General features: G+C 40.8%; 1 protein-coding gene across 3 annotated transcripts in view; it reads left to right on the top strand.

The window, feature by feature from the left end:
• bcar3 (BCAR3 adaptor protein, NSP family member) overlaps positions 1-12050 on the top strand; it is an 80464-nt gene that overhangs the window by 25212 nt on the left and 43202 nt on the right. For 2 of the 3 annotated variants that reach the window (XM_005753529.1, XM_005753531.1), the window contains 2 exons: positions 10553-10748; positions 10855-11109. In XM_005753529.1, coding sequence (XP_005753586.1) covers positions 10553-10748; positions 10855-11109 — 451 coding nt within the window. Of the gene's footprint in view, positions 1-3002; positions 3158-10552; positions 10749-10854; positions 11110-12050 lie in introns of those variants that run through there. The other variant, XM_005753532.1, reaches the window with a different exon arrangement.

Here is a 12050-nt window from a genome sequence, read left to right on the forward strand (position 1 = left end):
TGTGTGTGTGTGTGTGTGTGTGTGTGTGTGTGTGTGTGTGTGTGTGTGTGTGTGTGTGTGTAATTTACATTGCTGTGCTTGAGAGTCACCATCTACCGGAGCCAAATTCCTTGTATGTGTCTGCACATATACATGTCCAATAAACACGATTCTGATTCTGATAAGCTGCTGTAATTGACGTATTGACTGACGTAGCTGTTCCACAGAAACCATGACTGCATAAGTCAGAAACCAGCAGATTTAATTCTACCTGAACTGATTCTTCAGCCAAAGACCTGCCTTTTCTTTTCTTTTTTTTCTTTTTCTTTTTTTTTAAGACCCTGAGGCTGCAACTGAGGAATGAGGAGTGGCATTAACAGAGAAATGTTTACTGATCAGAAATACACACATGGAAAGACAAGCATCTGTAAACAGAGCTATAAGAAAAATAAAGGAGCAGCAAGGAATAAGGAGCTGATGGAGAGAAAAGTAAAAATGGAACAAAGGTTGAAATCTATGCTTGATTTTTCTTTACTTCAGAGCTTCCTAGTGAGAAGCAAGAGGAATACCACAGAATGAGGGAAGTGACTGTAATAAACTTGTAATAGCAGATCCTGTTCTTTGCAGGAAGCAGCTTCAGTTGGGAGTGACGCCAAGCCCATCTACTTAATGGTTTACTTGCACCCTGGTGTGTATGGGTGGAAAAACAGTGCCAACCTCAAAGTGCCAGCAAGGCTTTGTTCCAGTGTGCTACCTTAGTGTCCATGTGTCAAAGGAGGGTTTGGGCTAAGGACTAACACCAACAGGAAGTGCAGGAAATGGCTGTTATGGTGTGGTAATCTCCAAACATTTTTTTAAAAAAAATCTAGTTATGTAAACAGTTTGTTTCTCCACTTTTCTAAAAGATAAAGCTTTGATGTTGCACGCTTCCTAATATTTAAGCAATCAAAAACAAGAAGAAACAGCAAATTCAATCAAACTTCAAACAGCAGGAAATCACTGGGGGTTTGTAGACATTGTAGTGCTAATTTAATCTGTTTTGCTTTAGAGTGACATTTCAGCCCCAAACTCCAAGTATGTCGTGGTGTTTCAAATTGGTAAAACAACTTTACCTCATCAAAGTTTACAAGACTTGTGACTCTTTTTCTTTTTTCTTTTTTTTTTCCTCCCCCATTGCATTATTGCCACATACTCATTTACCGTAAACTATAGATGCACCTCTGTGTGGGCTTAGATGAAAGGGTGGTTGCGTTTTCATCACAAAGACATGTGCCAATCAGTTTGGAAGGATGATGCTTCTGCTCCTCACTCCAGGCCCTCACATTTTGGGAAGCTCAGGTGATTCAGGAGATGATGACAGATTATACTTCTGACTCACCGTGCTGCTTTCTGGAAATACCACCCTCGCGTACAACATGCCAAGAATTTTTACATGCCTTTGTGAAAAGGCACTTTAAAACAAAATCTGCTTCTTATGCATTTAGCTTTTACTTCCAAATAGCACTCCACACACAATAGCTTCTAGGCTTTGGCCTCTAACATTCACAGTGTGCTCTCTGTTCATCGTCAAGAAGAGGCCAAGAAGTAAGTTTCGTTTCTTTTTTTTAATTTAAAGAGATAATTTGTTAGTGACCAGATTTACTCAATATTTGTGGTGTTTTTTTAAGAAATGCAAATCTTTAACTACTTGTGCTGCCTCACTGCAAATACTGCTAACAGGCAAAATCAAAATAGAGGATAAAATGCAAACGTAATTTGGCTTGGTCTTTCAGTTTCTCTATAGCTCCTTCCCCAGGTTATAGAAATCATTTGATCCCTTTATAGTAAAGGAGTCTCAGAGCTAAATGCAAAAATGTTCATTGTTTTGTTTATCATTCTTATGGTTTATGACCAGATTTTACTAGAAGGCATGATCAGACACAGACAGGAACAAATTATTTAAATCACTTAGAAATCAAACCAGAAGATTTAGTACCTGAAATTTCTGTGCGTGTCCTCGTTTTTATTTCAAACCTGAAAAGTTGGGCGCAACTTCTTATAAAAGTACAAACTGAAAGTTAGTGCCTTTCTTCCTGCTGGGCGATAATGTCGTGTCCCCAAATGTTGGAACATTAATGAATACCTAAAACCTCTGAACTGCAGGTAAAAGAGAAATTAAAAACAATATTCAGGTTCCTCAGTTTTGACAAATGTAGCGTGAACAACTTGAGATCAAAACACATGCATGTATGTAGCATTTTTGTGTGTTTGTCTAATGTGGGTCATCTGATCATCCTGGCTTTCACCGCAGCAGGATGGGCTTATTGTATTGTCTGACAGGAAACGCACACACTCGCACATAAACATGCATGTGTGCACGTGTCTGTGTGTTATCACCTCTAGACAATACAGAGGAACAGGAGCACAAAGACAGGAGAGTGTTGTCCTGAGGGCTGGCGAGCAGAGCCGCACACACATTCAAACAACACGGGCTAAAAATGAGCTCATACCTGATGTAATGACACAAGGAGAGCTCTTCTTCTTGCTTCTTCTCTTTCACAGATGAAATTTAATCATTCTCGCCAGCATTCCTGTTAAAAGAATGCACCAAAGTAGACTCTAAACTCTACTGATTTATGTTTCAGCTGACACTGAGTCAAGTGCTTAAAGTCCATGAGGCTTGAGAGCGCCTTAGGTTGCTCAAACGTGCAACATTCATGCCAAGACCACATTTTTCAGCCTCTCTGCAAATAGCAACATTAGGTCACCTCTAAATCTTCTTTAAGTACCAGACTAGTTGGTGGTGTTGGTGTCAGAGGTACCAAAGAAAAAGGTTGAGAGCATGAAATATGAGGCTGTGAAGGCAATACGGAGGAGGGGGAGATGGAGGAGAGGAGGGTATGTGGGAGTTTTCTTCTGTGCTGGGGGGTAGAAGACAACTCTGCTAAAAGAGAAAGAAAACTCCTCCCAAACACAGAAGTGCATGAAAGGCGGGGCTGAGAGCTCACAAATCACTCCCCAAAGAGAGGAGGAGGAGGGCAGAGTTTGTGACAATGCTGCGCTACTTGTTGTTGCCCATCCAAAGGAGCCGGTCAGCAATTTTTAGCTAGTCAGTCATTCAAATTATGAAAGTCAATAAGTTTGTGAAGTGAGACAAAAGAGCAGCGATCACACACTGAGGAGGAGCTCACACTTGCAGGTAGGAGTGAGAAGTTTGTAGGAGCACACTTGTATGCAGTGGGGTGTAGGAATGTGTGTGTGGGGAAGTTGACAGCAGAGGAGACGGAGCTGAGGCAGCTATCTTTATGATCGTCTTCTGAATGCAATTTTTTCCCCCGTTTGTCTGTTTTTCTACTTGTTACTTTCTTTCTCTGGCTGCTGTTTATCTCCCTGCGCCGCTGTGCTTTCCCTTCATCTCACAGCTGTCTGTCCGTCCATCCCTCTTGGTTTGCTTGTTTACAGCTCCCAGTGAGTAAGATTTACTCTGGGATTTTTTTTTGAGCAATAAGTTGCCATCCCAAGGCGCTGGGTGTAACTGCGGTTGCTGGGATTGGTGGTGTTAGCTGTGGAAAACCCAGCAGGAAATAATTACACGAAATATGAAAGATAAGACCAACGGCATTTCTTTCATCATTTTCTTTTTCTTGTTAGGCTCGCTCACTTAAGCATTTGCTTATCCTGACTCGATGTGATAAATGACTCAAAAATCTGGCTGCTTGTCAGAGATGGCGTTGCTTAACCCTTTACAACACCTAAAATTAGTCGTTGCTAAATACGAAGATGATGAATATGTGTTTGTGACATATGACTTAAAAGATTTGTGAGTTTAAAACAAAACTGTAAATTAAAAGCTCTTATCAGACAGCGCTTTGCTGTTTTGCTCACGATCACTTTGACAGGTCGAGGCTGAAACTCTGACCTCTCAGTTATGAGATCACATCTTTAAACAGCAAGCCACCAACTAAATGATGACAGAGTCAGGCATGTGTGTCTGTGTGGTGTTGATGTTGGGGGGGGACACATGCATGCAGCAGGTTGCTTCAGACATTAGTCAGTGTCATGTCTGAACTTCTCAGTGGAGTTGGAGTAAACCAATGAGATTCAGCCTTTAATGCTAAAATGTGTCTGTGTCAGATGCAAGGAGCACAGATTTGTGACGGTTGTGTGTTTCCAGGGTCAGTATTGTATGTGTGGTGTTGTGTTACTTGGATCCCTTGTGGTGTCAGTTTTTTTATTCCAGTAAGCCATCAGCACTATACAACCTACTAATCTTTGCAAAGACAGAGACCCTGCATAGCTGGAAAAGGGGGAAAAACAGATATTTATGGTCTTTATTTAAGTACATTGCTGCATTACTTGGTCATCACCAATATGTGGTACTTTAAATCTGAAGAAAATATTGTACATTTTCCTCTAATGCTTGCATCCGATGCCCAGAAGACTTTAGAGTCACACAAACATGTGACAAATACAGAGAGTACGATCCAGATTTATCCATCCAGCAGTATACTAAATAATATAGTTGGGAACTTTGAAGCATCTGGGCTAGACACAGCATCTTCAACATCAGTGATGTGGATTGTGTCAAAGAGGCTAAGTATTTTTGAATTAAACTTAGAACCTGCAATTTTTCTTTATTAAAGCAGTAAGACAGATGACGTGGAAATATGGACAAAAACAGCACAATGGTACCTTTCTACTATGCACATTACATGATGTTTAATGACATTTTAAAAAAGCTTTACAAGATTTGAAATGGTGTTACAGGTACCCCTCGTCCTTATGCTAAGCTCACATCATTCTCCTCTAGCTCTAACCTTTCCTTATTGTTGTACAGACAAGTATGAAAAGGCTTGAAGTGCGATCAGTCTTGCCATCGAACTGTCAGAGAGAAGGCAAATGGGTCTGTTACCCAAAATGTCAAACACTGATTTAGTCATTTATGTGAAGAAGTGTTGGGTGGCTGCGCTTCAGGAGGTAGAGGAGATCATCTACTAATCAGAAGCTTGGTGGTTTGATCACTGGCTTTTTGGCAAGAGACTGAACGTCGAGTTGCTCCGATACAACCATTGGAGTGTGAATGCTAGCTGTGAAACACTTGGACACAGAAATAAGCCCTTGTATGAATGTGCGTGTAAATGGGTAATTGGGGCTTGTTGTAAGAAGCGGTTGGGGTGATCAAATTAAGTATGTAAGTACCAATCAATTTACATTTAGAGTAACATATTTAGCAGGTTTTTTTTTTCCTGCTTCATATCGATCCATTTGGGATCCTTTTGAGTCCACATGTAGTTAACGTAGTGGGTATGTGCTACCTTACCTTACTTAACCTGTTTCCTGTTTTTGTTCTGCCTGTTTTCTCAACAAAAGCTTGAGTAAATGAAACCAATCACTGTCCTGGTGATTTTCCTTTTGGAGACAAGCCAGAATTTGTTATACAGCCTGGCTTGCACTATCCGTGCTTCCTTGTAAGTAACATAGCTTTAGTTGTGAAATAACAATAAGATGACAGTGATAACACTAACCAATGCTTCAGGCATATATAGCCTTTAATTTGATCAATTTAACAAGTAATTAAATATATCAGCTTTTAAATTCAATTGTTTACACATGAGAAGATGTCAGAAGTGCATCCCACAATGCAGTGCAGTCTTTGTAGTTCAAACATCATTTGAAACTTGGTTTCAGATTTAAGGTTGCAGGTTCTTCCTGACAGTTCACTCTGCATCTTTTACTGAAGTGAAAATCTAAAAGCTCCATTCATCACCTACTCAGCTGACACTTCGTGCAACTGTCTGACAGTGTGGTGTACAGTGACTGTACAGTTAAGACTGATGCGTAAATGTACAAAATGAGTGCACATGCTGAGGGGAAGTTAGGTGTGACTGTCTGACAGAGTGAGAGATGTGCACAAAGGTTTAGAAGTATGAAATGGCAGCTACTGCTGTGGGATTTAATAAGAGCCTCATTAATATGTTAAACACATCTCTCACACACACACACACACACACACACACACACACACACACACACACACTCTCTCACACACACACTGGTGAGCCCACGCACTGAAGAGCGCAGTAGGACACCTCTCCCTCTCTCTAACAAAGACTGGCTCTACACAGTGGTCATGTGACAGTTGTTCCCATTGTTCACTTCTGGCCAGGGGTGGTTTTCCTAATGTGTGTGTGTGTGTGTGCATGCGCATGAGTATTTGCGTGCATGTTAAAGCAGGAAGACACTTTAAGCCAGCCAGAGGAAATCCCTCATTCCCAAGCATGTTGATGTTTGCGCTCGTCCTCCCGGTTGTGTGTATGCTCGTGTGTAATGACAGACCACCTCTGCAGCATCTGAAGCTTAATGTTAAAACCCTACTTTATTTTTGAAGCATTTTATCGAGTGTGTTTTTTAATCTAGACGCTCGGTTTGTGTTTTGTAAACCATCTGTCCATGGTACCAAAGGACTAAAAGAGATTCGCGGAACTCTCTTAAAGACTCCTGATGTTCCCCAAAAAGGCCAATATTTTAAAACCACTACTTGAGTGGATTAGCCAAAGAGCTCTCTGCCTCCTGGCTGATGTGTTGGGTTGGCTGGAGAGATGCTGAGAGAGCTCACCATCAAAACATTTGACTAAATTGAATTGAACCGATTGCAAAAGTAGTGTCCTTCAGATGGAAATGGCTCAAGAGATACTCTGTGAAAAGGAGGAAGGCATATTTGTTTTATTGATAGTAATTCTTTATAATGAACTGCTGTCCTCTAAATGTTTATACTGCCATTTCCTCTTCCCGTTAATCTACACGTCCCCCCCCCCCCCCCCCCTCCAAGGTCTTGTGCACAAATGTTATTGTTCCAAACCCAAGGCCTTCACTAGTGTTGGTGACAAACCAAATCTCACTTGAGGATGTTTTGTCTGTTACATGGCTAAAGAATAAAACTTTTTATTGGCTGGCAGACCTTTATGAACATGTGAAACTGTGTGAATTTCCCCTTTAACCATTTATTTTGGAATTGTCTAGCTACCCAATCTTACTGGGTTGAGGTAATAACAAAAATGTAACTTGTACTCAGCTTTGGGCTACCAGATGTTTAGGTAAGATAGCATAAATACCTTCTTAAAATATTCCTCATAACCAGTTTAAATACAATAACAATGTGACAGTTGAATAAGGATCCACCAATTGCAGGGGAATGATTGGGCATTTTGAAGGATATTTATTAAATGAACCTGAGGAATAAAAACGGAAACTTTATTAAATTATGACTGTTTTTCCTCTTTGTAACTGTCTACATTGCCCTGTTAGTATATGAACATGAGTACATTTGTAAACATGAAATATGTAAACATAGTTATTTCTTGTTGTTTCTGAAGGTAAGACTGCATCAAGTTTCTGATATGTTGATTTTTCTTACTTAGTTTTGATTGAAAAAATAATAATAAATTTATAAGCAAAAACTTTTTTTTCCCTCCAGCTCTTAGAATGAATAATTTATCATTATCTAGAAATGTTCATTCCTGTGTGTTTGTACGAAAGCACATTATTTAAAACAAACAGTTTTTCTGTAAAACAACAAGCGAAAATTGATACCAGTTGAAATGTGGGTCAAAATTGTAGAAATAATGACTCAGCATTCTTGATATTTTTTTTGTTGATACCCCTATCTTTTCTGCCGTATACTGATTATATTGTCACTTGTGCTTCTGAGGGATTATGTTATGAGCGCTAGTATTAACCGTTACGATACTGATTTTAAGAAGTTTTTACGTTACTTAACGTGCACACACCTTGATGCATGTACATGAAAAAAAGGCACTAGCAAGTGTCACTCAAACCTAATGTGAAGTTAAAACTTGCTGGTATAAAACACAAATTCTTTGGCATGGATGTCTTTTCAAATCTGTCTGACCCACTATAGCGTATACTGTCCATACATAGGAAATAATAGACTTGGTATAGGAAGCACTTGCACTCATTTGCAGAGTTATAACTACTGGTTGAACAGCTGTGGAGAAGAGAGGGTGAACCAGGGACAAAGATAAAAGTGGTGGGGAACTAGACGAGTCCATTATTATAAGAGGTAAAAGGATAAAGAAAAGGGAGAAGGACAAGTCTGGGAGCTGCCATGATGGACAGGCAGGGAGGAAGGGAGGGAGGGAGGGGGGGCATGTCTGTGTGGAGGAGGGCGTGAGACTACAAGAGAAAGGGGGAAGATGGATGAGTAGGGACCAGTGAGAGAAGAGTGAAATAATGCAGAAAAAAATAAATGGTTGGAAAAGAGTAGGCAAATGTACAGGACAAGAGTGTAGCTGTAGCTCTCAGAATCAATTGTTTATGTATTAGTTAAACGGACCCAGTATACGGGAGTAAGTGCTAAATGTTTGTGTTTTCAATCAGTGAGAGTCAGTCAATTCTCTTCTGCAGGAGAGTGTGTGTCTGTGTCTGGCAGATGGTCAGGGCCACACACACACAAATACACATACAGCTGACCGTCCCCAAGGGTCGTATAATAGCTTCTCCTGTTGTAGTCGCTCTACCCTTCAGAGGAATCCACTCTCTCTGACCCGGCATGCCTTAGAAGGACTTTTACTGTGTACACTGAAGAGTCCTGAACCAGCCAGCTGTTCCTTTCTCTAAACCATTATTTGCATTTTTATTGATATTCATGATTACAAGCTGGTGGCTCAGTGACCCCCTGCTGGAGTTAAGTTTTAGCATTTAGTTCCAGTTTAAGGCGGTCCTGGTTTATTTATAGGAGTGACCAAACTCCAAGAACCTACTGAAAGGTTGTGTCCTCTCGTTTGTAGCCTTCTCCTTTGAGCTGGTGTTAACTCTAGCGTTTGCCATTTAACGTGACAGCAAACAACAGCCGTAGATGAGAAACTATGCGAGTATTTTTGCCAAAAGACCAAAAAAGTGCTACTAAACACAAATCTTGGAGACATCACACAGGGTATCAATCATCTCAGTCATTGAGCATACTTTAGCGCAGCCCTGGAAGCGGGGAAATTGACTTCTGTGGCTGTAATGCTGCTCCAACAAGTGCTCCAATTTATGCTTTCACATATTTTTAAGCGCTAGTTCTGTTCGCATTGGCAGAAGTCTAAACAAAAATGCTACAAAGACATTTTATCATTTCGGCTTGCTATCAAAGTATTAAATGTAAGACAGTTTGCTGCTAGGAGGCACGTTTCTGTACTGTACACATGGTCTGAAATGATGTCCGTCTGAGCTGTTAGTTTTTGTTGTTTGTTGCGGATCATCTTTTTTGTTATTATCATGCACATGTAAAAGTGGTCCAGCAGCATTTTTCTGCAGTTACTGCAGGTCAGTTGAACACCGGTCAGTTTGATTATGTTCCTTCAGCTTGTGTTCTCTGATCATAATCAGGCTGTTTAACAATAGCAAACACGGGCTCAGTTGTTCAGATCAGATTCTTAGGTTTGAGATTAGAGAGCGGGTCAGTTGAATCCAGTCTGCTACCGTGTTATTTTAGTTTGTACAGTATGACTAACTGCTGTGCTGTGAGTGATTCAGAGCGGATAAAGCTGTGCTGTTCACTCATCGTCACACAGCAGGGGAATTTCTCTGTCCTGTGTTTTAGTTCCCTGTCATCCTATCGGTCATGTTCATCATGCTGTATTTATAACTGTGTCTGTCTGTTCATTACACAAGATCTAGCTAATGGGCAAGAATAAAGTTGGGTGCAGTGCTGCTCTCTTTTCTTTTTTTCTGTTTTCCCTTTTTTTAAGTATCTGGTGTATGAATCAGTTTTTAAGGAGATTACTGGAATACAAAGTATTTTGAAAATGTCCTAGTGTTATACTGATACTGACACTCAGAGGTTGTTGCTAAAAATATCACATAACACTGAGGCACACAGGGTCAGACCTCTATTCTGTTCTCATATCCACTAACAGAGGGCTGAAGTCAGCCTTCAGTCTGGTGTGGGAGAAAAGAAAACGTGGCTCCGATCCAACTATTGTATAAAAATTGGCTCAGGCGAAATTCTCAAACACATCTACTTTACTTTAATCTTCCCCTCTTCAGTGGAAGTATTAAATTGTTATCCATTTGCTAACTTATGTGGATTTTATTGGCTTCGTTTTCAGACACAGTGTAGCTACAGATTTTGTTTCGGAGTGTGCACATGAAATTTTTTGTTTTTAAAAAAGGGGGGGAAAATCCATTAAATAGAGATGGGGTGTTATTCAGAGGTCAGGTTAACTTGCTGCATCTACTAAACATTAGCGAAAAGTGCTAGTAAGTATTTCTGTATGTATGAACACTTGAAAGAGAGTGAGAATGATGGCTTTGTGTCTGCATTAAAGAGAGACAACTACTGAATACTGGCTGTGTGCGCCATTTCATCTCAGTCAGTGCTTCATGCCAGCCATTGTTACACAAATGTATAGCTGAGATTACTGTTCGTTATAACACACCTGAAGACAGCTAATTTGTTTGATTCATTCACTTAGTTTCCTTTATATTTGCAGGAACTCAGTAAAGTTCTTAATCTTTATTAAGTAATCCAAAGTCATGGTGTATGTCATTACTGTTTAACAGTAAATGTCTGTATGTGTTTTGTTTCCAGAGTTGAGGATGATGGCAGAGGGGCGTTTTGCTAGTCTGCCTAGGTCTCTTCAAGCACACCACACCCTGGGAGGAGGCACAGGCCACTCTGGAGTACCCAGCAGCCCTCTTGGTGCCCCAAGCAATAATACCTGCTCCTCCAGGAGGCACCAGGCCTCTCTCACATCCTCCATGGATCTTCTCAGCTCCAGACCTGGGTAAGCTGTGTAACCATCATAAGCTCACTGCTGTTGAGTCATTTATTAGAAATCAGCAACAGTAACATTTCCCAGTGTGAGTAACTGTTTGCTTTTTGTCCTGCAGTCTCCATCCAGGCCAGTGTGGCAGCCTATCAGAAAAGCCAGCTGCCGCCTACCAGCCAATCTCTATTCATGGGACTCTGCCTCGGCGCAAAAGAGGAGGGGTCAACCTCACACATGGAAACTACACCTGGGACCCCAAAGCCAATCACACAGAGCCTTTAATTTATGAGAATGCATTACTGACTGCTGAGTACCCGCATCAGTCCATGACCTCTTCACTGGTCCAAAATATCGCTGATGACTTCCATGGTTACAGGTAAACATGTTCACAAACACAGACAAACATGGATAATGCTTCTGGATGTTTATAATTTCATTTTCATTCTGCGGTTTGTTCTTGCACATTCTGGGCAAATGATAGTCTTCATCACAAGTACGACTGTTGCTTATCTTTATATCTGTCAGATGTTTGTGTAGGGAAACCATCTTTCAGAAGAAGCACCTTTTGTTCAGTACTATCATGATAAAAGGTGATTGTTGCAGGGGTGTCTTGTCATTCTGAAGGTTGGCACTGTTTGATGATCAGAGACTGTTAGTGCTCTCGAGAAAACACTGCTCCTCTTCAGACTGGAGAGTGAGACAGTGTGGAGTTGGATGGAGAAAAGTGAGGTTGTATAGAGACCCCTGAGGGGGTGTAGTGATTAGCTCAACTTCAGAGGGAGCACACACACACACAAACCCACACACATCTCATCCCTCATCATGTCCTCCACCTTTCTATCTCTAGTGTAGAGTTACAACAGACTGTATCTGATGTAGCCAGCTTTGTGTGTGCATGTGATGTGCGTCTGTGGGCGCATTCGTGTAGCCCCCAGCAGTTGGGTTACCTTTGTTGGTCAGGGTGTGGCGTGGCAGATCAGAGACTACTGTGAAGTCTTTGTCTCTACTTTTTATCTGTCTGCCTCCATGCCGGATAGATTTCATAGACCGCTGACATACAGTGGGACAATTTGTCCAGGTCAAATTCAGCCTGTACAGGTGGCAAAATAATGAGTAGCATATTGTTCTTTTTTTTGTGTTCTTTCACAACGTTAGTACAACTTCATGGGTATTTTCTTGTTCTTTTAAACAGCTAGCACAGAAAGTGCCAGTTTTTACACCTTTCATGCATAAATGAGCCTTTTGACTGATTAAAGTTCATGAAAATTCAGCCATTACCTGATGATAAAGTTCATCAAGAAAGCATATTTCTAAAGT

The sequence above is a fragment of the Pundamilia nyererei genome, unplaced genomic scaffold (assembly GCF_000239375.1).
Source record: "Pundamilia nyererei isolate P.nyererei 1_Seehausen unplaced genomic scaffold, PunNye1.0 scaffold00436, whole genome shotgun sequence".
Classification (NCBI taxonomy): domain Eukaryota; kingdom Metazoa; phylum Chordata; class Actinopteri; order Cichliformes; family Cichlidae; genus Pundamilia; species Pundamilia nyererei.